Consider the following 25,922-nt stretch of genomic DNA (forward strand, 5'->3'; position numbering starts at 1 on the left):
GTGTGTGCTTATGATGTTGACAGTCAGCTACGCCTTATGTCTACAGTTATGGTCTTATGTTGCTGGTTGTCTGCCATCAGAAGACCCTCAGACACTTAAAACATTTGATGGCTAGCAACTTCTGCACCACAGATGAAAAGCAAAAGATCTGCATGCATACCATCTCCTATCGATAATTCTGCTTTGACTACGATGATGACTATGAAAAATATGGTGCATATTTTTCAGAGAATATTTTCGATAATGCTTACTGATGTAAAGCATTCTCAGCCAGAACTCTTGCAAAGCATTATCAGAACAAAGATAAATGTGTGGAGAATCACTGCGTTTGGTTTCATTTATTGTAATAGCAGTGGTTAAAATGTAGATCATAGTACTGTTTTGGATCACAGTCTTAATTCCAAAAATTGCAATCATCATAGGTGGATTATATCTGTATCTTTTCAAATAGATGACAGAATATGTTTCTGGGTTGTTTTTCCCTAAAGAAAAATTGACAATAAGAGGCAGGAGTTTCAACCAACATTGCAACATTTAGTTGTCAAACTATGAATGGAAATTGCCATCATACAGGCTGTGTGTTTATTCTCATACTTCAAAAAACGGTGGTAAAAGTGTATCCAAGAAGAAAGGAATTTCTTAAAAAACCCTAATCAAATCGTATCTTAGTAGATGAGCAGTGATTCAGTGTAACTAAAACAAATAGTAACTGAAAAGAGCCCTGGAATAGGGAGGAGAAAGCACACTGTTGTTTGGTGATCGGCACTCACCAGAGCAGTACTGCAGATGATGGTCTGTCCAGAAATTCTTTTCTGGAATGCAATTCTACTGATCGGCAGGACTCGTCAGCGTCCTGTCTAGTATCTGAGCTGCCTTTCCCAAGCTGCCTCTTCCCATCATGGTTTATTTTAAATACACAATGCTAGTATCCTACGGTTGTATGATAAAACTTGGTGTGATAGCAGTATAGAGTTTTTGGCTGTTAAGCGGTAACAGATTTTGGTCACCCACCAAACATTAAAATGTTTCAGCATGTATCAGCAAACTCCACTGCCTAGTAGTCAACAGGATCGCTTTTTGAAAACAAGCAGGTATGACCCTTGTGACTAGTCACATATCTGTAGTGAGCTAGCGCAGAATCCATAGCCAGAAAAAGGCCACTACTAGTAAAATTGTTGAAATTATTTCAGTCAGTTTATACTGCCATTCACCTTTTCTCAACCCCATACTTTACTTTGTTAGGTTGGCCAGTCCCACTGTAGACAGCTTTCAAATGTAATCGGTTGCAAGCCAGTTTGTTATGCACCAAATTCTGCGTGGGCTTGCCAGGCTATTGGAGTGGCTCCCACTAGCACCATCCTGAAAAGGCATGGAAACATGTGTCTCCACAAATGCAGTAGCCTGCATTCTCAGGGTTTAAACTGGTCTGTTCACTGGGATGGTACTTACTGCAAAGTGTCTCAATGTAAGCTAGGGCTTGGCCAAAATTAGAATCTTAAGACTCTCTGACTTGTGTGCATTTGCAATAGTGTGTTACAAATTCATGGTAGGAGTTTGGGTCTAAACAATCTCTATAGTTATCCTGAGCATTTGTTCAGATTTTGTCAGATTCAGAGTTTTATTCCGCACATATAATTTATAGTCTGTTTTGTCACAACAGCACAAGGTGTTGAAAGTTATATACGTATATAATTTATATATATGTTATATATCTATATATGTGTGTATATATCCATATAAAGTGTTTATCTGGTCTGGTTAGTGTTTTCATCCTGTATATTGCAGGTTATTTTACTACTGTTTAGAATAGTGAATATTTGGTGAAAAGCTGGTCGTCTTCCATATGCTGTGAAATAATTCAAGATGTATGTGTGAAACTTCTGCCGCTTCCAAATGTGACTCATGTCTGTCATCCTGTGGCTCTAAGGAGATTTGTTTTAAATAAGTATGCCCAGTTTGAAAGATACGTTATTGCTGAGTCATTTTCTTTAAAGTCAGTGTTACTTTGTAAGGATTAGGTTGCCCCTATTCTCCTCCCCTGTAAAGACCTTTCCTGCATATCTCACTGTTCTGAGATAAGATTTCCTTCTGTCGGCATTTCATGTCATGTGAGCATCATCAAGCTGGTAATTTCATGTTGGTGGATGTTGCGTGATAGCTGCAGAGCCAGTCGGTTCTGATGCTGATCAGAAAGGGTGCAAAACACTGTAAGCCATTCACAGTGATGGGAATCAGACACTCAGCAGAGTGGGGGCAAAGGTTGGCCTTTCTTGGGAAGGCATTAAGTACCTGCTGCTGCTTTGGGATATGTGGGGGAATAAGAAGATCTCCAGGAATCTGACGTAAGAAGGTTTCACCACAGCATTATTTTTTCCTTGCTGTCTGCTCTGAAATTCAAGAATTTCTTTTAAACATTGTGGTGCAGAAAGCTAAATGTAAGAGTTGACTCTATTTGCTTTTTTCCTTCTTATCCTCAGCTGCTTACTGCTAAGAATTCTGTTTTACAGAAACTCAACCTGTGAATTCATACTTAGGATAGTGCTATATTCTTTTGACTGTCTTCAAGAGGATCAGTCAGTACCAAATGCACTCAACGAATTCCAAGTATTTGTGTGCATTTGCAATAGTGTGTTACAAATTCAGTTCCAGGATGGATTTCACTGCATCATTATCTGCAGATTTTTGGAGCCAGATGTGTTCTGTACCTTACCATATGCTTATTAGTATATGGGACCTTCATTCTGATGATGAGCTGGATATTTCCAGAATGTTTTACAGTATTTCTGTTTTCCAAGATGGTCGATAGTTAAGTCTGGCCCACACAGGCACAACAGAGGAGCTCATGAGAACTTTTTGGCTGAGTGTCAGATGATGTTCATGAGGTGAAGGAGCAGGGGCTGCTGTGCTGGTAACGGAAAGAGAGACAGACTAATTCCAGGGCAGAGCAGCTTTCAAAATCAAGTGCTCATCATGTGAATATGTGTATAATTTAAGAGATAACCAAAAAGCTAGAACTTCAGCACAGCCTGTCTCTTCACTCTATGAGAAGTGAAGCAAATGAATATGGCCTTGAATACACTTTTAAATTTTTCAACACTGTGTTTTGCCAACTTTAGTACACTCTGTTGACTGTTCAGTCAGACCGTTTTTAAATTAAAAAGGAATACATGGTTGAATTATTTATTAAACAAAAGGTGCTTCCGTGCATGCAGACTACCTGGGTTTTGAATTTCTTTTACTGTTGGATTTTGAAGAAAGTGCATTGCTAATAAGTTAAGAGATGGAACAACCCTCCTTCTTCTAAAATAAGTCCTCCTCTGTCTCCGAGGCAGACAGTGAGCCAACTTGTCTGTCCAGTCACAGATGAATGCCTGATCTTCATGTGAATGTCTGTCCTTGACCTTAGTGTGACGTGGTTTCCTCAGTTTAGTAGGCTCTGTAGAGACAAAACGTTATTAATTTCTGGTAGAGAAATGTGCTTGCAAATAATTTAGTCCAGATTATCTCCTGATTTTGTAGATGCTCCTGATGGGTTAAAATACATATTTGCTGGTGGATTAATGTGGAGGAGCTGTAAGCAAGTGGAAGAAGGCATGCAAAAACTTCGTACCGTGTTACCAGCAGTCTGTAGGTCCCTCGAGGCTATCGGTTCATCTCTGGGGTGTGAGAAGTACTTTGTACAACTACCTTTGCTTTGCTTAGTCCCTATCACTGCCTCTGTGTTGGTGTTCCAGATTTGTGTATAGCCAGCGTTTCATGTATTTTTGGAGGAATGTGGCTTCTGAGTACCTGATCTTTTCTTGCCCCCTTCCCCAGAAGAAACCAATTGCTAGCTTCTGAATAGACTGTTGGGGCTTCAAACCCCTTTGGCCGATGGTCGCAGGGAGAGCCCTGTCAGGCTGGGAAACTCAGAGCAGCTTTCCATCAGTCCTGGAGCTGTGGTCTCCATAGCTTACTTAAAAATTAGTGGGCTGTTTTACCTGGTACGGAAAGAGGAATTAACTCACTGAATCTGAGGGAACGTGTGTGAGAGAGGTTGGTATTTCTTGTCACTGATGTGGGGCTTGATAACTGTCTAAGATTATATTGATATAGGAAGTGGGATGTGCTGCAAAAGGCCGACCATGGCAGCAAAGAGGCTTTAGAGGAAGGTTTTGATGAGACCTGCCAGGACTCTGAAGAGCCTCCAGTCGCACCAATTTGCGGGAGGGTGCTTGCGAGCCTGTAGCTTTCCCGTGGAAGGAAAGCAGTGAACAGTAGCGAGTGGCTGGGCACACCCTGGCTTTGATAGCTACAGATGGAGACCTAAAAGATTGCAGGGCCACAGTCCAACACCAGCACATGTAAAATAAGGCTCAGGATTTAGATAACTCTGTTCCAGCATACTGACGTGCATGGCCACAGTCCAACTCCAACACATGCAAAATTAGTTTCAGGATCATTCCAGCATACTGAAGCCTATGCCTAAACCAGTTATTGCCACAAGCTCAGCTAAATCAGAGAAGAGCATTCAAAACAGTACTTTTCTCTTTTTTTTTTTTTTGGTGGTTTTTTTTTTTGTTTGTTTCTACCAGGATAGTTCAGATGAAAAATTTTATATTTTCATAGTAGAAAAGGAAAACCGGATTATTAATATATCAGCTCCGTACACAGCATTTCATATTTTTATAGCACACAAATAGCATGTTACAGTATCAGTGTACTTCAAGGCTATTTTACAAAACATGGATACACGTTGACCTATTAATGTACTTTCTGAGATACGTCATTAGTATAAAACAGTTAATGAATCCATTCATATAATATCACGTTTAAAGACATTGTGGTCTCAGTATGCCCACAATACATTGTTAAACCTATAAGGGGCGGGGGGCGGGGGGGGGGGGGGGGGGGGGAGCGAACAGTAAAGGGATCCCTTCTCAAGTTTGCAAGTAATTACTTTAATACGTATTTTTCTGTTATAGCAAAACTCATGTAATTAACATATTTTATTTATAGAAAAAGGGTGCTAGTAAAATAGATTCAGAGTTTGTCATAAGTATTTCTTGAAGTACAGCTCATTTTTTTGTGAAATGGGGAAAGAAGTTGGAAATTGTATTGAAGTGGCAAGTACCAAAGAAGTTAAATGGGAAAAAAGTTACTTACAGAGGTATTTGTATTAGGTCAAAGCATTTATTTAGTGTGAAGGCAGCACTGGAAATTAAAAAGTAAGAAAATGCAGATACTGGAGAAGTCTATATTACCATAGTCCAAATGTTGTAACACACACCTTGACGTTACTCGCATTTTGGACACTGTCAGCACTCTGTAATCAGTAATCTGTAAATGGAATGAGTCTTTAATTCTTTCTCATTTTGTTGAGGGTGAAATTAGTAATTTAGCTACCTGCACAGTTTTTTTATGTGTCTGGGTCTGTTGTTGGTTTCTTTCTTACAGGCATCTATGGAAAGATGTTCCTGTGACATTTTAAATCATTTATATTATTAGAATGAATTTTTATAAAATCTGATGACCTCCTACCGGCACTTCTATGCTGATTTTGCTACCCTGTGATAAAATAATAATAATGAAAAGGCCTTTTCCTAATCAATAGTATGCAAAAATTTCTCCAATGGTACCTGATGCTCTGAGAGCTACTTATAATGTAGGCAAGCCTCTGTTAGTGACTTGAAAAAATGATCTGTTTGTTTTCTGGATTTGTTTAAGCCCAGGAACTCAGGATGAAACTTGGCTAGTGTAGTTATTAAATATTTCCATACAAGTGCTCAAAAGATTTTAAAATATATTAATCGATTTTGAAAACTATGTGGAGTTGGGTGTTAATTTATGCCTTTTAAAATCTCACAGACTGCATTGTCAGGCACATGGGGAGAACCTAGGGAAAACAGGTTCAATACCAGCCTCTTCCACCCACATTCACCATCTTTCCTATAGTTTACTGACAATGTCTTGGATCTTCTTCATAGTGTAGCGTGTACACTGTACCAAATGGTTCTGTTTGTGCCACGTGTATTTTAGCAACAAGATAGAGGTCACAATGAAGTACACCTTACCTGTTTGGTTTATGGGTATGTAGAGATGCTAACATGTGGAAGAAACAAGGTAAGTATGGAAGCAAGAAGGTGGCAATATATTCATTCACAGAAGTCCAGTTAATGGTTATTTTAGCTGATTAGCTAGCAACTTCATTTTCTCCCTCATGAAATTGCCTCCACAGATCCTTACTTCTGGAGCTTAATCAGCAGTAGCAATCCATCCCAGGAGTGGGAGATCAGGAGTACTTAATTAAAGAGGGACTGTAAGGCAACTCTCCCAAATTGGATATCTGATCTAGCCTTGGCATCAGGAGAGCAATGCTAGGTAAAAGTGTTTATCAAGCTCCATGTAGCCACTCTGCAAATCTCAGAGATGGGAATATAACGCAGACAGTCTGTAGAAGCTGCTATAACCTGAGTAGTATGGGCTTTGAGGCCATCTGGTACCTGAACACCTGCCTACAAATAGCACATACAAATCCAAAAGATGGTCCAGTTGGATAGCTTCTCTGCTTAGATTCCCCACTGGAATTTTCTCCAAAAGCAGTAAACAATCTGTATGAAGTGAGCAAAGACCTCGTCCTCTCTGGTCAGTAACCAAGTGTCTGTTTCAAATGTGGGTGTCAGGATCAAAGCTAACACAGGTGAGTCAAGGGTTTGGGTAAGAAAACTAGTGAGACAGGCGTACATGAGAATCACAGAATGCTGTTGGCGTAAACATATACTAAAAATCCAGAATATTCTAAGCTTGTTTTAAGAAAAGGAGAAAACCATGTATGAAAGTATGTTGTATGGAAGGTTTGGGAGTTAACATTGCTATCAGAAGTATAAATGAACACCAGAGTAAATTTTGAGGTTAGATGACAAAGAACATTGGCAAAATACCAATGAAAGATCCATGTGTATGTACTTAAGTCCAGCACTGCTGATGGAAAGAGTACCTGCTTTGCTTGCAAAGATACATATTCTGGACAGAGAAGTACAATAAGTTGTCATGGCAGCTCTGATGTGTGCTTCCGAAGAAAGCAAGAACAAGCAGAAGCTCATCACTGAAAGTAACTAGCATTACATTCAAGATAGCAAAGAGACCCATCGTTCTGACAAATGACAAAGTACATCTTCTCCCAAAGCATCCACTTTTCTTGTGGAAAGATTAGACAAGTCCAGTGGAGTTTCATAGACTTAATCTGGCAAACCCAGTGATTTGGGATCTGGAGTGCTTTGATCTATATACAGTCAAGTTAAGGAAGTGGGGTTTCAAAGCCATGGTTTTGGAGTAGCGGAACTGAAAAGCCGGTGAAGGGAGTTGGATGGTAGAAGTGTCTTGCATGTGAAGACCTTAGGAAAGAAGATAGCAGGATTTTGAAACAAACAAGCAAAAATGGTGTTAGAGGAAATGGTGTTGTTATCTATGTGGAAATTTGCTGCAAGCTCAGGTCTTGTTAGGTAGCTGGTGGTTCCAGGATCTAGTGGTGCTACCATAAAATGAAGGCTGTTTAACCAAAGACAAGCACTGTCAAGGGCCATGCTCTGTGTATTTCTAATGTTTGTTGAATTCATTGAAGGACTGTGCACAGGTCTGACCGTATAAATTGCAGCTTACACCTTTTAATTATACCATTTGTGCGTGTCTGTGTGTTTTTAGAGTGGCCTTAAAAGTCATGAGCACTGGAAGAGGATGAAGAAGTTTGATAGGCCTGCATGTGCATAAAAGATCTTCAGCATGCCTTCCAGTTTCATTTTGATTCCATTTTATCAAAACTAGTATTTCAGTAATATGCTACGGTCCTGATTCAGATGTAAGTGTGGAAGTTTCATTGAATTCAGTAGGCTGGAGAGATATACAGTAGTGAGATTAAAATTTTAAGCTTACTTTCTTCTCATGCTGAGCTAAGACCGTGTGTGGTGGTTTGGAGGATAATGATGTTTAACTGTAGTCTTCTTGGTGCATGGACCACATTCAGTTGTTTTTGTACAACTGAACTCAGTATTGCTGATTAATAAAACAATAAATACCGAAAATGAACTATTTTGTGTTTTATTAACAATTTGCATTTCATATTGTATTTCACTTTAAATAAATATAAAATCATACCCTCAAATGGTAAGATGTAATTGCTGATCATGTATCTCTTTGTTCCAGACACTTTTATAAAAGTGTATGTATTATGTATGATGTGACCTTCAAATGTCATGAATGCGTTGTGCAATAAACTGTCAATATTTGTGGCTATAAGGTACTAGATGACTTTTACAATAATTGGAACAGCTTTATTAAAAGCTTGGATCACTCAGCTGGTTAAAGAGAAAGACACAGGGCAATGTTCATCTGGGAGTTTCCTTCTGCCAACTGTTAAATGAAAGATATTGTAAGGTGCTTAAGATGTCTTCTTTTGTTCTTTTTTTTTTTTTTTTTTTTTTTTTTTAAAGATACAGTTAAAAAGGTCTAATTCAAAAAATGTTCTCTCCAAAAAATCATTTTCCCCCCAATATGCTTAGTTTTCAGTTCAAACTGAGCTCTGTAAGTTAATGGCAAGTAACCAACCCTGGTTTTTTATGTACTACATCTGATTTTCTGTGTCTTTTGGTCACATGTTTCTTCAAACAAATCAGGCAGCTGAAATGATGTCCTCAGAAGCTGTGCTTGAAATTTGATTATCTTAAAAGGTTTTAAAGTTTTAGAACAATTTGAAAAGTAGGACTGCTAAGAGCTCCAACACAAAAACTCTGTAGGGAATTTGATTAAAATGAAAAAAAGAAGATAAACATTTTGTGATAAACACAAGCTTAATTTTGGTTAAGTGTCTATTGATGTCTCTTTGCATGCTGTATATACAGCCTCTTGCATGTTTCTCAGAATGTGTGCCATGGTGAAAAGCATTAAGATATAACCAACGTTTTCATACATGCAGTATTGTCGTGCAAAAGGGTTTTGCACCCATGAGGTGTGAAAAACACCGCTCTTCAAGTGTGTAATGTGCTCCAGGTATGGGCTTAAAGTGTGTGCGCTGCCCCCAGTTCTGCGACCTACCAGTTATTATGCTTAGAATATTTTGGCTCCCTTTCTCTTGTGCTTGAAATAACGCCTAGATAGCTCCCCTGTAGTCCAAGGTATCGGCTATGGCTGCCGTTTGCCCACTTCTAAATCTTACCTCATATAAATGGGTATGGGTATTTTACTCCAGTTTAATTTAGATTCTATTTTAAATTTAAATCTGGTAATGCACTGATTGGTAGCAGAGGCAGGACAGTTTGTGCCTTCTGTGTGCCTGGGTGGTTCAGAGGGCTAAGTGGGAAGTCTGACGTCAGAAGTGGTATCTTTTTATTTACCAGTGGAACCTTTGGTATAATCTTTATTTCTAATAATACAAACAATGTGAATGCTGCTTTCTCACTAGTAGGCCTGCTTTCCAATTCTCTTCTAAAATAGCTCTCTGTTTAAACAAATTCTCTGCCAATCCATATTAACAGTTTAAGATTCCCATATATGGTCATTATAAAACCTAAATCCTTGATGAAACAATAGAGACAGCAAGTTGTTCCTGACCGAAGACATTCGTAACTCTTTCCGGAGGCCTAAAATATAACTGTAATATTTAGTAATATTAGACTCTTTCATTGTAAGCCATGAACTTCACCAGCAAAAAAATGTACTGACATCTGCTAATAGGATTCTAATTTCAAATTATGAGCGCTGGGCCAGATTCTGTTTTCATTTACATGGAAGCACGGTAATTGAAGCTACTTCAGGTAGCTAGAAGAAAATGGTTAGTTATATCCCTAATTATATTCCTATTTTCCACTATTTTCAGTATTATTAAAGCTTTCTCAAAGGAATAGGCAAGGAAGGTAAAGCATGTTTAACTTTGCCTATCTTGTACTGCTTCCCAGGAAACAACGTGGCTGAGTCCAGTCATACTTGCATAAAGGTAAAAGCAGTGACAGGATTAACACACTAAATATCTTCTAATTCCCTTCTTAACATTAGATTCAGGATATAATTTTTCCTGCTATAAAATGGGCTAATCTGAGTTGTTTATAGATCATCAAAAAAATAACCATAGTCACTACCACTTCTTGTTGCACCATGTTTCATTAACTTTTACAGGCAGTTCTAAAGGACTACAAATATTTTGAGTATTTCAGGATTCAAACTGGGATTATGTAGTTTTCAAAGAGATCTTTAACAATGTCTGAAAAGTATGCTTGTGTGATTATCTATTTTGTGAATTGATTACCTTTCCCATGTGATTGCCTGTTTTGGCTAGTTTGGCAATCCTTGTGTTGACAAATTCCAGCTGACCTCATTGATAATTTAGTCTGCATGGGGACTGCAATTTAGCTGCTTTGAATGTGAAAGTACCTCTTTGTGAATTCCTGCACTTTCACATACGTGGAAAAATAAATACTCTAGTAAATTTTATGGGACATGTATGTAGATGCTCCTTTGAAGATTTGGCTGCCGACATGACTGAAGTCAATGCTGCTACCTAACCAACTGAAACAGGTTTCTTTTTACAAAAGCAATTAATTCTTTTCTAGATGTGTGTATGCTCGTCCCAGACAGGTAGACCAGTCATACAGAGCACATATGGAAATTTCAAATAATTATTTTTCTTTTCCTCTTCATGTGACTGGCTAGATAGCTTCTGCTTTGGGTACACACATTCAATATCCACCTAAGTTTGTGTTCTCCTTTGTAGAAATATCCCCTGAATTGGGCATCATGCCTCTGTAACGTCTATCTGTGCGCTGAGGGCACTGCCAGCCATGGCAATGGCTCACTTCTGCGTAGATAATTTCTGACACCTAGTAAGGTATCTGCTGTAAAAAAGGATTCGCTGGTGTGTTTCTGGCTTTCTTTTAACCTGCCACTGTAAAAGTGCTCCTGGCTCAAAACTGTTTATTTGGATTATCTGGCTCTGTGGAAATTTCTTTTCCAGGTGCTGAGGGGATGTGAGAGCAGTCTGCAGCACGGCATGGGTCATCTCCATGCTAGGAGGGGAGTGGTGGCTTTTTATCTCTCCTCTCCTGAGAAGCAGCCATCTATCTGAATGAAGTAGGGCTAGTCCTTCAAATACTGATCCTATGGATTGCTTAATTTTAATTTCAGTCTGTGTGGCAAATAGATTTGCTCACATTTTGCTCACATTAGCTCTTTGGTTATGCAGCTAATTGCCATCTTCTGATATGGATCTTAAAGTGAACTTTCTTTCCTTGCATTTGTCCCATGAGGACATGCGCACAGTCACTTACCAAGAGTAGCTGAGGCACGGTACACAAGAGGTGTGTCTGTCATACCACCCCAGAAGCTGCTTCATGGCTGAGTTCCTCTGTGTCCAGCGCCGCGGAGCAGTGTCTGCCCGCCCAGCAGGTACAGCATACGTAGCTGCTGGAGGTCTCACAGCTGTTGCCTTCTACTTACACTGACACAAAGACCGGTTTCATGTGTAGAACTGAATGTTGTGTTATGCACTTCTGTCCATGACGTTTACTGTGAACAGATGCTTTCAAATTGAAAGGAAAGCTCAGCGAAAGTAAGTTCAGAGACAAGGCTCAGATGACTTACATCTGGCATGTACATCTATACAATATTTTATGCTCTGCTCTATTATTTCCTGCACTCAAATCAGGAAAGGTAGGGATGGGCAGGAAGACATTCAGGACATAGACCTACCTATAATGGAAGTAGATAGTGAAAAAAGCAGTCTAATCTCACATGCATCGAGTGCACATCATGTAGACCACATAACTCAGTGAACCGCAATGGCTCTAAGATAAGTAACTGTTCTCTTTCCTTCCTGATCTTTTATCCTTGGAACCGAGCAGCCCCAAAACCATAGCTCAAATCCCAAGTAAATCATACGTTAAATGAATTTGCTGGGGCTAATCCTAGTTCTGCAGGTCTGTAAAATTTTACTACAGTTTTGCACAATTTAACAGTACTGAGAGTATCTACTTAGAAGGGGGGGGTCAGTAACAGGAGGAAGGGGACATCAGAGGTGTGAAATACACGGTTATTGGTAGAGCTGAAGATTTTTCATTCCCCATATACACTGTTGTTGGCGTAGTCCGTTTTCACCAGTTTGCTGCTTAGCTTTTTCCTTGCTGGTCTCTTCTCCTTGCTCTGTGTTACTTTTCCCGCGTTGCCTTTCCATAGATTGCTTTGAAAGACTCAGTATAAAAAACCCCTTGGTAGCAGAGTCAGCGAGACTTACATGCGTTTTAAAGTTAAGCACATTTTTAAACTTAAGTGCCTTGACAAATAGGTACAATTTGCCAAAATGGGGCCCTAGTAAGAAGTTGGGGTAGTGTTTGATGGGGAGAGTCGGCAGCCTTGAACATATCTTTTCATTGTTGGAAATAAAAGAACTTGGATGTAAAGCTGCTCATTCAGGTAGCGATGGCCTCCAGCGCTTCGGTGGGCTTTGTAGGCAGAGGAATTCAAAAGAAAACCCCTTAGCCCAGCTTTAAAGTCTTAGGAATGCTTTCACTGTGGGAAGAAAAATTCTTCAAGGTAAGGCCTCTGTTGGAGCAAAGCCTTTGGAGCTATCTACTGTATGTCTACTTAAATCTAAAAGAAAACTCTTCAGACCACCCACATCTTTCTTTGCTTCATTGTTGTTTTCGGTTTGCTTTTTCAGAGGGATTAGTGCTAGAGTAAACTCCATCGTCTCGCTGCCTTGCAAAAAATTCAATTTTGTGTAAAGTGAAAATTAGACTCTTAAATCTGCAAAGCGAGCTGTTTATCTTACAAATTTATTCTTTTTTTATTGGGCCACACATATTCTAGATAGAAAGATAAAAGGCAAATGGATAACAGGCCATCATTTAGAGTGACATATAGCAAAACATAACTAGTAGACTTATTCGGTAAATTCCTCCTGAGTGGCTTATTAGCTTTATCTATATATTTATCTATAATGCTCATATAGTATTTATTGAAAAGCAAAATAAAATCCTGCAGTTTATCATCATGCATTCTGTGTTTTGCACTTCAGAAAAAATCTTTTTGCACTTAGGAATTAATTTCTTTCTAAAGCAGCTTAAGACTTGGTTATATACAACTTTTAAGGAGAAAAAAAAGGAGAACTCTTTAGGGAGATTGGGATTATAGACTAGCACCTATATATGTTTTCCTGGACTTCTAAAGACAAAATAAATTCCTACAGTATGTTACTTTACATACTTGTGAATAATTCACAATGACAGTTACTAGCTTTCTAACTTAAATATTGTACTTTAACTCTGCAGTCTAAGTACAATCAGAAAATGTTAAACAAGAAGGTGATGTGAAAACTGTCAGATTTTGCCTTTTGAAAACTAGCAGTAGCTTGATTACATACATGATTAAGATAAGTATCTTTAATTTTATTTTTTTTTACTCAGTCTCTCATCCCTTTCTTTCAGATTTAAGCAGAACAGTTTAGAGGGACCATTTTATAATAAATAATGAAATGCCTGTTAGAGTTGCCTTTTCCAGAAGTGTGGTATTTGGGTCTCTGCTACTGTGTGGATAGTTTTCATTAGCCAAATGTTTAAGTCTTTCTTATGTCCCATCACTTCCATTTAAAAGGCAATACTGTGTAGACTGCACTATGTTTCCTGACAGCTTTTAGTTACATACCAAATGGGTAAAGACAGAACATTTTTAGTCAGTAGTTTATGGTTGAAATAATCAAGACTCTGCATGCAGATTTTAACTCTGTGCTCCCCGCCTCAGAATAACCCAGATAGCTCAGCTCTTGTGTGGGGGTGTGGTGATGTGTCCGTGTGTATTTCACCTCTGTGGTGTGCCAGCAGTGTAAACCTGGTTCAGAATTTCAACATTCACCATGATACTTTTTGGTGAAATCATGAATCGATACATATATGTGATATTACATGACCTTGTAAGTACAGGATGACAGATGAGTCTTGTGTGGTTTGAATAATGACATTTTAAAAATGCCCTATATTTTTGCAATTTTTATGTCAGTCTTTTGTAAGTTATTTTGTTCATAGCCTGCTTGGGTAATAGCAGCTTATTCAAGATGGCTGAGAATGACTGCTTCTTTATATTAGGAGAGAGAAGAGGTGTCCTGGAGTTTTACCCATTGTACTACGATGCAAAGAATTGATGTAGCTGTGAACACTGAAGGAGAAAACTCAGGAGCTGCAGATGAGAGGGAGAAGGAATTCCCCCTCATCTGACCAATTTTTTTCATTGCCCTTCCCATGATATTAGGTCACTCACTAGGTCGTGTGTTGTAAGTCAGCTGCTGAAATGTTGCAGAAGGAAGTTGATGAGCTTTGTGTGTAGACATCGGCACTGCTGTTGGACCCCCCTGTCACTGCAATTCTGTTGTTTTAATATACTGATGCAAACTTTTTCTCTCTAAAAGCATACAGATTCTCACACTACTTATAAATTAAACAGTTTCAACAAAACAACAATCTAAAACTTTTTGAGGAAAAATTAATAGGAACTAAGCAAAAGAAGAAATCAAACCAGCTGCTGACACAGCTGTTTCTTTTCTTGTATAATTCAGTTCAATATAAAGGTACCATATGCTGCTTAAAATGATGATAGGAAAGATGAAATAATTTAAGACAATAACAAGAAAATACATGAATTGTCAGCATTCTGTCAGATTTAAAGAATGAAATAGACAGGTGTAGTATTGACATGTTTAACTTTGTGTTGTGTTAGCAGTTTTAGTGAGAACAACTTCTGACATGTGCTGAAGTGATGTGAGAACATTTCTTTGTTGCAGACATTGGAGAAGATGCTGGGAGATCTGTAGGAGTCCAGCAGCCAGCTTTACTGAGAGACAGGAGCCTTGGTTCTGCCATGAAAGACTGCCCATATTGTGGAAAAACTTTCAGAACATCACATCACTTAAAGGTCCACTTGAGAATACATACAGGTGAGAGGAACAAGTGAGTGGAGCACTGTCGACACATGCCGTGTGTGTGGGGTTAACATAATATGTGGCTGGGAGCCTTAATTCCCAGTGTAGATTTGGACTCATTAGTTGGAGGAAGTCTTTTGAGAAAGATATATGACAGTCTTAAATAAAAGCACAAGGAATGTGTTGTTGGATAAAGACCACTTTAATAGAATCATCTTTTCCCAGTTGAGGTTATTTCTGTCTCCTTCCCTGCTTCATCACTGTTTCCTTCAATTACCCTTGTCCTTCAATAGGCATAAGCCTATTGGTTTCAGACTTAGTTATACTAACTGCTTCAAAGGCTTTCCTTAGCATCTGCTTAGGGATTCTGGATGTTTTTCTCAGAGTTACTATTTTTGTTCCATTTAGCATGCTCATTTTTAACCTCTCACTGTTCATATGGGTACATCAGCTTCATGGATCTGCTTCCCCCCCCCCACTAGAACTCACCCAACTTAGTACTTGTAAGCAGTAAAATGTACCATGTTTTGCACCATAGTAAACTTTCCCATGTTTTATTTTAGTAACAATCACAGCATTTCTACCCTGCAGAGACTTACTGCTGGGCTGGATTCTCACTTTATTTTGGCATGTCACTCACCGGGTGGACGGCTCTCAATATTAGTATACTATAACCACTCCAATTAAATTGTAATACCTTGTTTGCTTAAAAGTACATATCTGCATGGTAAGGTTCATGTACAGACACAGCAGATGTTTAAGAAGACTTTGTCCATAATTAAAATCTGACATACAGTGTTGATATCCTCAGGTCCTGTTGACATCATGGGAAATTCAGAATGTGGCAGATACACATACAGTTTTCTTCCAAGTCTTAGGTATCATACTAGGCTTTGGGAGAGTATGCAACACTAGAGATTTAGGGTACTTCTCTTTGGAAACAGACACAGAGGGCACCGCAATTGTGGAGTCATTTTCTTTTTAGACCATTTTTCATTAATTTCAGAATTTTACTGCTACTTTTCAAATCAGTAAGTAAAATAAATTGCATGAAGAAGTATTTTCCAGTGGTACCTCCCACTTGAAAAACTTCACTTTTAATTTGTATTTTACTGAAGTACCAGATAATCAGAATTCCCCCCCGCCCCTTCCCCAAATCAGCAGTAATGTTTTTCCTGTGTGCTTGCACAGATTTAATACTGAATGTTGGGCCTGCAAATGTGAGGCCTGATTTTGAAAAATTGAAAATGAAGGCTAAAAATTATTTAAAGAAAAAAAAATTCATTGTTGAGATGGGAAAGTTTGTTCATTGTATTTTTATTCTTCCTTCTTTCGATTGTGGAGTAGGAGTATACCACACTGGTTTGATCTGAATTTTAAAATTTGGCACCCTAATGTAATTTTCTCTGATTGGATTGCAGGCCATTTAGGACAGGAATAGTCTTTTTATTGTGTTGGACTTTGGGAGGGAAAAATAATAAAGGAAGAAACATGGTGGAAGCCCTATTTGTGTGCTCTCTCATGTAGTAAAAGTAAAAAATAGCAGTTATATTATTGGAAAATAATCTTGTAACTATGAGGTTTAAACAGTTTGACATTTTTACTATTGGAGGTGCAAAGAAAAATTCTTTAAAATAACCTGAGGGTACCCATCTCCCTTTTGCTCTATTACGTTGTGGTCATTTTGTTCTTGTTTTAAAGGTGGCAGTGATTACAGATTTGGTATTTGTGGCTTAGAACTAATGGAAAGTAAATTAATTGCAATGGAAATATTCCATAAAACTTGCATATTAGAATTGACTAAACAAAATTAAAACAAGAAAAAAAAGATATGTATAAAATAACAATGTAAAATAACAGAATGTAAAAAACACATTTGCAATATATTAAAAAATCATTATAATTTTAAAATAGATAAAAGATCAATTTCCATTAGGTTAATAGGTTAAGAACAAAACATTTGTAAATAATGACAAGAGTATGTTTAAATGGAACAATGATTTACATATTGGAAATAATCCTAATAAATATTATAAAAATGTAAATTGGCAAATTACTAGAGTTATTAAATAAAAATTAAGTTGCTTTGCAGTAAATGGAAATGATGTAATAGATACCAGTTATTAAACAAATATTGGTTAGCTCATACTTACCAAGGACAGTTTCCTGCCTTTTATGTCACACTCTGTCTTTATTATATGCCTGGATCATATAACTGACTGATAAAAAACACTTTACTGTGTTTCTCCACTACATTAACTCAATTACGGTTCTTGTTCTCACAGCACCTGTTTGTTAGAGATGAGCTCAAGCAGTTCAGCAGAAGTCAGGTTCCTTCGAACATCTGTGTGTTTGGAGGCACACGAGTAGGTTGGTTGGGTACGCATGCCAAGACAAGACCCAAAGCATGATCCAGCCAGGAGGTGCTTCTGTGGCAATTGGCCCAAAAAAGCTAGAAAAGCCGTTTAATCCTCCACAAGAGGAGGAAGCTGTGCTCTGTGTTAGAAGAATTAGCTAGTGGCTTGGGTTGCTTCTTATTTCTGTTGGATATTTCATGGTTGCAACCTTCTCCACACTGAGTCTCAGTTTCTGTGTGTTTTCCTATCACATAATAAGCTTCTGAAGGGAAAAAAAAAGTACATCAAGGTTTTATTTAGCACGCTCAGTTGTGTCCCAACACCCAATTGTAGAGGATTTTTCTTCTTATCTAATTCAACGATATTCAGCCAGGAAGAGCTTTAAGGGGACGATAGTAAGATATGATTTCTGATTGTTCCCGTATGATAAGAAGAAAAGGGCATAATTATGTGAAATCAGTTTCTCCTCTTTCTTGCTCTAAAAACAGTTGAAGGACGAGACAGACCCTGAGAGAAAAGAGGGAGGGCTCTCAGGGCAAAATGCTTCAGAGCCTCGAGGCTTAGAGAGGACAGACAGAACTCTTGTAGCTCTCCTAGGTGACTTCGTTATGTGGACCAACGAGCAAAGATGGGCTGTATGGTCCTGCTTCTTCAGAACCACCTACTTCAACTCGCACAGAACTACAGAACTCACACTGACTTGCTGTGTGGAGAGATGCAGAAACAAGGACAAAGCGTGTATATGCACCAGTAAAGTGGGGTAGACATGTGGGTGCTTTGGCCACTTTGCGATTCAGCTTCCTGGTTATAAATTAGTACATAATACAGCTGAGAAAGTTATAACACAGAAGGCTTAAAGATGCTCAGACATTGTGAAAAATAAAACCATCCAAGTGTCCGTGACTCACAATGTGCCATATGCACATGCTTCCAGAGTGTCCATTTTTCCCCTCTGGGGGCAGCAAGTTAAGGTTCCTTCCTTCGGGGAGCTGAGCATCTTCTTTATGGTCCTGAGCCCTCTGAATTCCCACTGAAATCAAATAAATGGGTGTGGTTTTTACTATACATGCCTAGATCTTTGGACTGCACAGGGACAGTTAGTTGTAAAAAATTAAAATTTCTTGTGTTCTACCTTTGACAAGTGACCCATTTTGTAAGGGCCAGTTTCAGATTAGCTCTATCACCTCTTTGCACGTTGTACTAGCACGTAGAAGCTACTGCAGATGTAGACCAGTTTGTGTTTGTGTGGTCATGAAGTGCTCAGGTATATTCCCAGTATGATTGGCACAGTTAAATCCCTTGAGTAATGAGCAAAGATTAATGTGCATGAGCAAAGTAGAGCCCTGAAGAAGGTTTGGGTTGTGCTAAACAAGAAACCTGAGAAAGAGAAGGATAGGAATAAAAAACTTGGCAGGGCTGTGTCTGTTGGCCGAGAGCGTTACGATATGTATGACACACACCTTACATGCATTAGATGTATTATATACATTTACAGTGTCCCTGCATCTTCCCTTGGAAATGCGACTACCCAATTTTAAAACTTGCTTAGGCGAACTGATGAAATACAGTAAAAATGGTGCTGTTTTAAATGAATCCAATTCACATTTTCTTCCTAAAAAAAGACTGCCTGTTGCCATTCTCTGAAGGCGCTTGTAGTGGGATGAGCAATATGAATAATTAAGGAAAATGGGTATGTGTGCTTCAAGAGGAGACAATTTTGGTATTGAACATCCTTTATTCTTACATTTCGAAGATGAACTAAAAGGACTTTCCATTTCTCTAGATTTCTCCAGATTTCCCATCCTTAACATTGTACAGCATGCCTTTTCTCTTGTCTTAATGACATCCCAAACTTTTGTTGAAAATAATTGATTGAATTTAAATTTCTTTAAAAGTTTAAGAGGTAATGTTACAGTATAAATTTCCTACCAAACACTAAGTAGGGAAATATCCATTAGTGAAATTAACTACAGTTTCTAGGTAGCTAACAATGTGCAGTATACAGTAGGGCATGGCTAATGAACACTGCAGTGGGTGATATTTCATTATACAAATTAATGCTCACATTTTAATGGGAAAGTCACATAATGAATCTCAGCTTCAGTGACAGCAATTAGAGACACAGATTGTCCCCTTCTGGACAAGGCACTGTTTAGCAATAAGCAGCTGTGTAAAAAGTCTTCAGGTTTACAACATATATATATGCTTTGGGGGAATTAGTGTACAGTTTATATTAATGTACTGAATCTTCCCTGCAAAGTAACAACCATATTTCTCTCTCTGCGTTTTAACTAAGTAAAGACATGTAAAAAGACTAAATAAATATTGCAGATGAGATATAAATAAAGGAAAATATTCAATTATAAAACTTTATAAAAATTAAAATATTTTATTGTAATGCCTAGTACACAATTGAAAAATCTTTAATAAACTAAGTCGCAGGCATCAAAAGTCTGTCTTTCTACAGGGCAGGGGTAGTGTCATCTTATATAGTAGAGAAAAATTACTGGTAAAGGGAAGTAGTAAAGAGAAGAAGTTAGTATTTCTGACAAACAGATTAATTGTGTGGTGAAACATGTGCAGGATCCAAAAATAATCCTACAGAACCTTTGATACTCCATTTGGTTTAAAAAGTGTGAAGTGAATGATTAGAATGATAAAAGAAATTACCGTGTAAGAATAGGCATAATAATGAACTAATTAAACCATACAGCAATTCATTTCTAAAATATCTACTGCACAATGGATAAAATAGGTTATCAATAACTGTTTCAATGGTAAAATAAAAAATGCTGGAAAATGTTTTCAATATTTTCATTAAGCAGTATTCTCTGGCATTATAAGATGTTTGATTTCATTTGCTTTGCATGAAAGAAAACTATAGCTTGTTTAGAAATGTATAGGATCAAATTGCAACTCATATTGTCCCTGAGTGACTTTCAAACCCCCAGTACTGGCTGCCAGAGCGTTAGATGTTGGGGTTCTTGTACTGATGCACAGCCCTCGCTGTACTGAGAAGCAGCACTGCAAGGAGCAGCAGGGCATATGCCACAAACACATTCCTTAAAAAATCTTATTTAGAAAGGAGGCGGGGGCATTCAGTGGGGAAGGGGAGTGTAAGGTGCAGTACAGATTTTTAAGTAGCTGCATCTTAAGTATGAAAAATGAATAAAGAAGCCCACAGCACTAAATATAAATAGATACTTAAGAACTACGTAGATTTGCTAAGGGATGCTAAAAGTAATAGTAAAAATACGTATGTGGCTATTAGGGTTATAGAGAACAGGGGAAAATTCTGTAGATCTGGCAGGTTTAACGATTGGTAGCTTGCTAATACTGGACAAGAATGGATAAGAAATTATCAGTCACAGTATAGAGACTAAATACTCGTCTGTTCTCAGGAAGAAGCTAGCTGGGTTTTGTAAGTATTTTCCAACGATATAGTTCTGCCATTAAGTAATGAGGCTGTTATACTGTAGCCCACTACATTTTAAGATTTTTTAGAATGAATGAGACTGGATAACATAGATAAAGTCTTAAAAACCCTGGCTGAAGAGCTCTCCAAATCATTAAAGTTCATATAAAAAAACAGATCTTGGAACACAGAGTAAGTTGCAGAGCACTCATAGTAGTAAAAAAGCTCTGGCTAGTCTAGGATTTCAAAAAAGAAAGGATACAAAGACCTTGAAATTATAAATGGACTACCCTGACAAAAGTTTTGTGTAAAATTAAGGGCGGAATTTGTTAACAAATTAAGAATTGGTAGTACAGTTAATCCAATTTTATTTTATGAACATAAGTTTTATCAAGTTTCTGACTTTCTCTCAAAGCTTGTGAAAGTACCTTGTTCTATGCGACAGTCTCCCCCAACAAGAAAAACAATGTACAGAGATGAAGTAGCACAAAAACTGGCAGCTCCACAGCAGTGCTTCCAGCTCCACCTATGTGGTATTTCAGCATTATTTGAAGGAGTATATGAAATCACTGTTGATAAAACTTATCAATGGCCAAAAATGGTAAGATGCTGAAAATCAGGGGGACACTGATTAGTCAGTTAAGCAGACTCTTTTTGACAATATTTTTTTATTTTTATTTTTTTAAAATTTAAAATTTATTTAAAATTTAAATTTAAATTTTAAATAAGCAAAATATAAAGGAACAAATACTGGAGGCATTGATGAACTGGCGCTAGGATTATGGTAGAGAAGCAACAGAATATGAGCTCTTAGTTGATTGCTATAGCTGTGGATGTAAACATAGTCTTCGAGTGTATAAGATTGATATCAAGTTGAAATTTCATCAAAGCTTTAGTGGGTACCCATAATTTAAAAGGACATTGAAAAATTGGGAAGGGTATTCTACTCAAGAGTGAGAGGAGGTGAAGAGGTGACTCGTTTGCCATCTGCAAGTACCCTCCTTAGGGATTAGATATTTTTATTGAAAAAAACAAACCAGTTTCATCTAGCAGGGAAAATGTACCAGTGCTCAGTAGTAGGAAGCAGACTGGACAAATTCAAGTCAGAAATGAGACTCATATTCTGAGTAGAGAAAATACTTAAGTCAAACAGTTTACCTAGGGACATGGTAGGTTATTGCTGTTGTTGAAACAGAATATGTTTAAACAAACAAGTAAGTTTTGTTTCAAATTGTAGTTGTGATTTGACACAGGAATTATTTCTGTGAGAGTCTTTGGCCTGTGCCATACAGCAGATCAGAATAGATGATCATAATTGTCCCTTCTGGCCTTAAAATTTGTAGATCCATTTATAAGCTAGCTGTGGTCTCCTTGCCCAGCCCATAGATACAATACCTATGACTAGTATGGTCAGATTGTGTTTGGAGCAGGATTGGTGATAGCTTGCATAGATTATACATCTATATTGTTTAAACGACCTACAAACAGACCTGTTTCTGCTGGGCAACATGTCTGTTTCCAGTTATCTACCAAGCTTTTGTGTAGATTTTACAAGAAGCACTGGATTTTTATTATTTTACTCTGTCCTGATACAAAATCGTTCTTGTGAGATGTTTTGTGTCTTGTAAACCAGAGCAGCAGATAGATCAGAACAGTGATTATGTTGCCCACATAAGTTATTCTCTATAAGATTTTTTTTTTTCTTTTTCACTTATGCACACTGGAATATTCCCTCTTTCTACTCCGTTGTGAAAAGGTTTGCAGGGATGCAAACAGGACCAGAGAATCAGCAAGATCAGGATGGTCATTGCCTTTGCGAACAATGAAAAATGACTCTTGGGTATGAAATGCAGAAAATTATTTTGAAAAAGTCATGTTTCCTCACTCCTACATGGCAACGTTAATTTATGTGAACTGATATTAAGTGTTAAATAACTCATCCAGACACTGCTTTTGGCAATGTTATCAGGGTAGTCATTACACTAGGATGAATTCTCTGAAACCTTTCCTCAAAGTATGAGATACAAACAGGTTGTCTTCTAACAAGAATCATAGCCTGCTTCTCTTGTCCCCTGTAGTATTCTTTGGACATATACTATTGCAGTTGCTGGTAGAGTCCTGGAAATTAGGGATCCTTTGGGTTTTCCATTGAAACTGGCTTGGGTTTTGGTTAGTTTGGGCTTTTTCCCACAGTGGCTTATAACTGTTTTTTCATTTGTACAGGGACTTACACAGGGAGTAGCTGGTTGTTAATTTGAATGGATGAAATAGCATCTAAATATCTGCTGCATAATTACTGGATTTAGGAAACACCGACATACTAAATTTAAAAGATTCAAAGATTATTTACTCCATCCTGCTCCCTTCTCCCAGCGCCTGCCCTTGAAATAGCAGCAGTTAAGGTTGCTTTGAAGTAAACTAATCACTGCCAATATTTGGATCTAAAAGAGAAGAGAGAGGTTTGGAATAGTTCCCTTTGAACAATGTTATTTGGCCAGACCTGTGCTGGATAGGTGGCACAGTGTGTTGCTACATGTTGAGTCCAATTTCAGACCCTCAGCTTTAGATCTCATTTCTAGCCATGCAAGAGGTGGGAGCACCACAGAGGCAGCGTACCAAGGCTAGGAGAGATTTGAACTTTTTATCACACTGTCTCAGTCAGTGTCTTCTTTCAGTCCAATGCTTATGGCGTTGATGGTGAGCTGTGTCCAGATCTCCTCTGCTGAAAGGAAGCTCGCTCAGTGGAGAGGCCTTCAAGCGGAAAATGTAATGACTTCAAGGCTTAGCAATTCAGAATAAGGGTATGTTGTTGTGCCCAGTGCTTTAGACTGAAGGTACTTTAGAAGAACAAAATATTAGTAGTATTTCCACTAGTTAGCATATTTAAACTTACTTATATCCATTTCTACATGTACTTACTGATTTGAACAGCTCCTGTGCGCTTGTAGCAACATCAGTGCAGCCTATATTGCAAACTTCTTCTGCAGAGGTAGTGATCCAGTGGCTGACAGAGCGCCTGTGATGCTGGGGCACACTTCTTAATGGTGTCACTTTATGTGCAATGCAAAAACACACTGAACTATCATTAGAATAAAAGGAAGTGCTCAATATAATTGTGTTAAAGATTTCCGTAAAGGCATAGGGGATGCTGAGGAAGAGTGTTTCAATTAAGAAGAGTGAAAACTCAAAAGTGAGAGCATTTAACCTTATAAAGCCTGGCACTTGTTGTTCACCAGTCTGATTACTTTTTAGGCAACGCTTGAAATATCTAAGTTTTATTAGAGGTCACTAGTGACTGTTGACAGTAGCTGTGGGAGAAACAACAGAATAACAGAAAACGGCTCAAAAATATTGAAGTATGTCTGTGCTGTACAAACAGCATTAATATTTGTACACATTCTGACTGGCAGCACAGCTGTTGGAGTTCGTGCACTCCCAAACAGCCCTGCACAACTGCAAACAAATAGACAGCCAGCGTCTCCTGTCCCCTCGTCCCTACCCTGACACACTTGCGATGGGGGGGGGGTGCATGTCCAGGCTCCCACCTGGGGCCCGGGAAGCCCAGACAGGCACGATCCATCTCAGTTTAGTGGTTTGTGCACGTCAGTAGGAACAGTTTGCTTTTGCACAACTTCCACTGAAACGCAGCCCCTACTTCTCATCGGTGGAGCGCCGGAACTTAATTAGGCAATTGTGAAAGACTCAGAAGTCACACTGAAATGTTTAAATCTTATTTCTCCTGTTAAGCTGTGTGGACCCAGGCCTAATGCATGAACCCTGCCAATTACTACCTCTTCCTCTGCTGAACACCTCTGGTTTGAGGTGCTGCACTTTTCTCCTCTAAAAAGGTCGATTAATGTGGTTGATGTAAAGCTCTCGTGTCTCACCGTTTAGCTTTAGGATTACATTATGGATTTAGAATTTCCACTGCTTGCAATTTCCTTCAGCCCCATCTGAATTGCAGCACGTATCCAGCTCGTGTGCATGGTCAGTAAGCCAGCTCGTGCAGTGCTGTGTGGGCATTTGAGTGCTCTGGTGTTGCATCTCATTAGTAAATTCCTGCCATCAGTAAGAGTAGCAGCTTCCCAAGTATTTACCAGCCTTTCAACTGAGCCTGTAGCTTAAATAACAAAAGTTTGAAAGCTTTTCAATTTTGTTTTAAGCAGATTTCGAGGTTATTTGTAAATGGATAACTTTCCAGCTGGTTTGGTAAACTACATAATATTACATAGCATTTTTCCCCGTGGAGGAAGTTTTCAAAACAAGTATTTCCATTATACAGTTTGGAGAAGGCTTGCCTTTGTCTTTCTGGTCACTTAGGAAAAAAACCTATGTAGAGTAAGCAGTTTCTGCTTCTTGTTGGGCTCCCTCATAGAAATAATTGCCAATATTGACAGCTCGCAGGTCTCTTGGATTCCTCTCACTTTTAGCGAGGATTTCCGTACTTCTTCCTTTAAAGGAAACTGCATTGCTAACAAGTGCTCTGCAAAATTTTAGATGTAGTTTGCTTAGAGGTACATTCTTTTGGGGTATGTCATTATACGTATAATAGATATTCACATACAATCGTAAGATCTTCTACCTTTCTTAAAGTATAGGAAGAAAAGTAAAAGTTTAGTATGGGATTCATATGTATATTTAATTCCTGAAAATCATCTTATATGTTTTAAAACTCTACTAAAGCTAATCCTAGAAAATTGCTTATGGTAGGTAAATTACACGTATTACTACCTGAGCATTAGAAATACCATTAGTACAAATTTAAAGGACTGCAAAAACCAGTAGATAATGCTAATTTCAAATACAGAAACTAAATATATTTTGTATTTTTATTACTGGATTTCTTTTTTATGTTATTGACTACTTTTTATTTTAACTATATGTTCTTACATGCTGCAATCATAATGTAGTGTAATGATATTAATATTTCATAGAATCTGTATTTATAGTTCTTTATTTAGAAACAATGCAGTAGGTCTGCAGATCTTTGAATCCTTCTGGAATGGTGCCCTCCAAATAATGATAAATTACTTGTGCAGTATGCCATTTGCTAATTATATCCATGATTTACTGCAGAGCAAGACTTAAATCATTCATTTCAGTCTTGCGTAACAGTGCCATAAAATTTTTAGGTTTAAAAATGGTTTCCATGTGTATAGTTTAAACAAATTTTAGAGCAATTGTATACACAAAATATTGCAACCATCCATTTGTTACATTC

At 38.0% G+C, this 25,922-nt stretch overlaps 1 protein-coding gene across 6 annotated transcripts in view; it reads left to right on the forward strand.

Moving 5' to 3' along the window:
- The window catches only part of ZNF536 (zinc finger protein 536), a 353,231-nt gene that overhangs the window by 200,932 nt on the left and 126,377 nt on the right, over positions 1 to 25,922 (forward strand). For all 6 annotated transcript variants that reach the window (XM_027813254.2, XM_027813257.2, XM_027813255.2 and 3 more), the window contains one exon: positions 14,792 to 14,944. In XM_027813254.2, the coding sequence (XP_027669055.1) occupies positions 14,792 to 14,944 (153 nt within the window). The remainder of the gene's footprint in view (positions 1 to 14,791; positions 14,945 to 25,922) is intronic.

This window comes from Falco cherrug, chromosome 14 (assembly GCF_023634085.1).
Source record: "Falco cherrug isolate bFalChe1 chromosome 14, bFalChe1.pri, whole genome shotgun sequence".
Classification (NCBI taxonomy): domain Eukaryota; kingdom Metazoa; phylum Chordata; class Aves; order Falconiformes; family Falconidae; genus Falco; species Falco cherrug.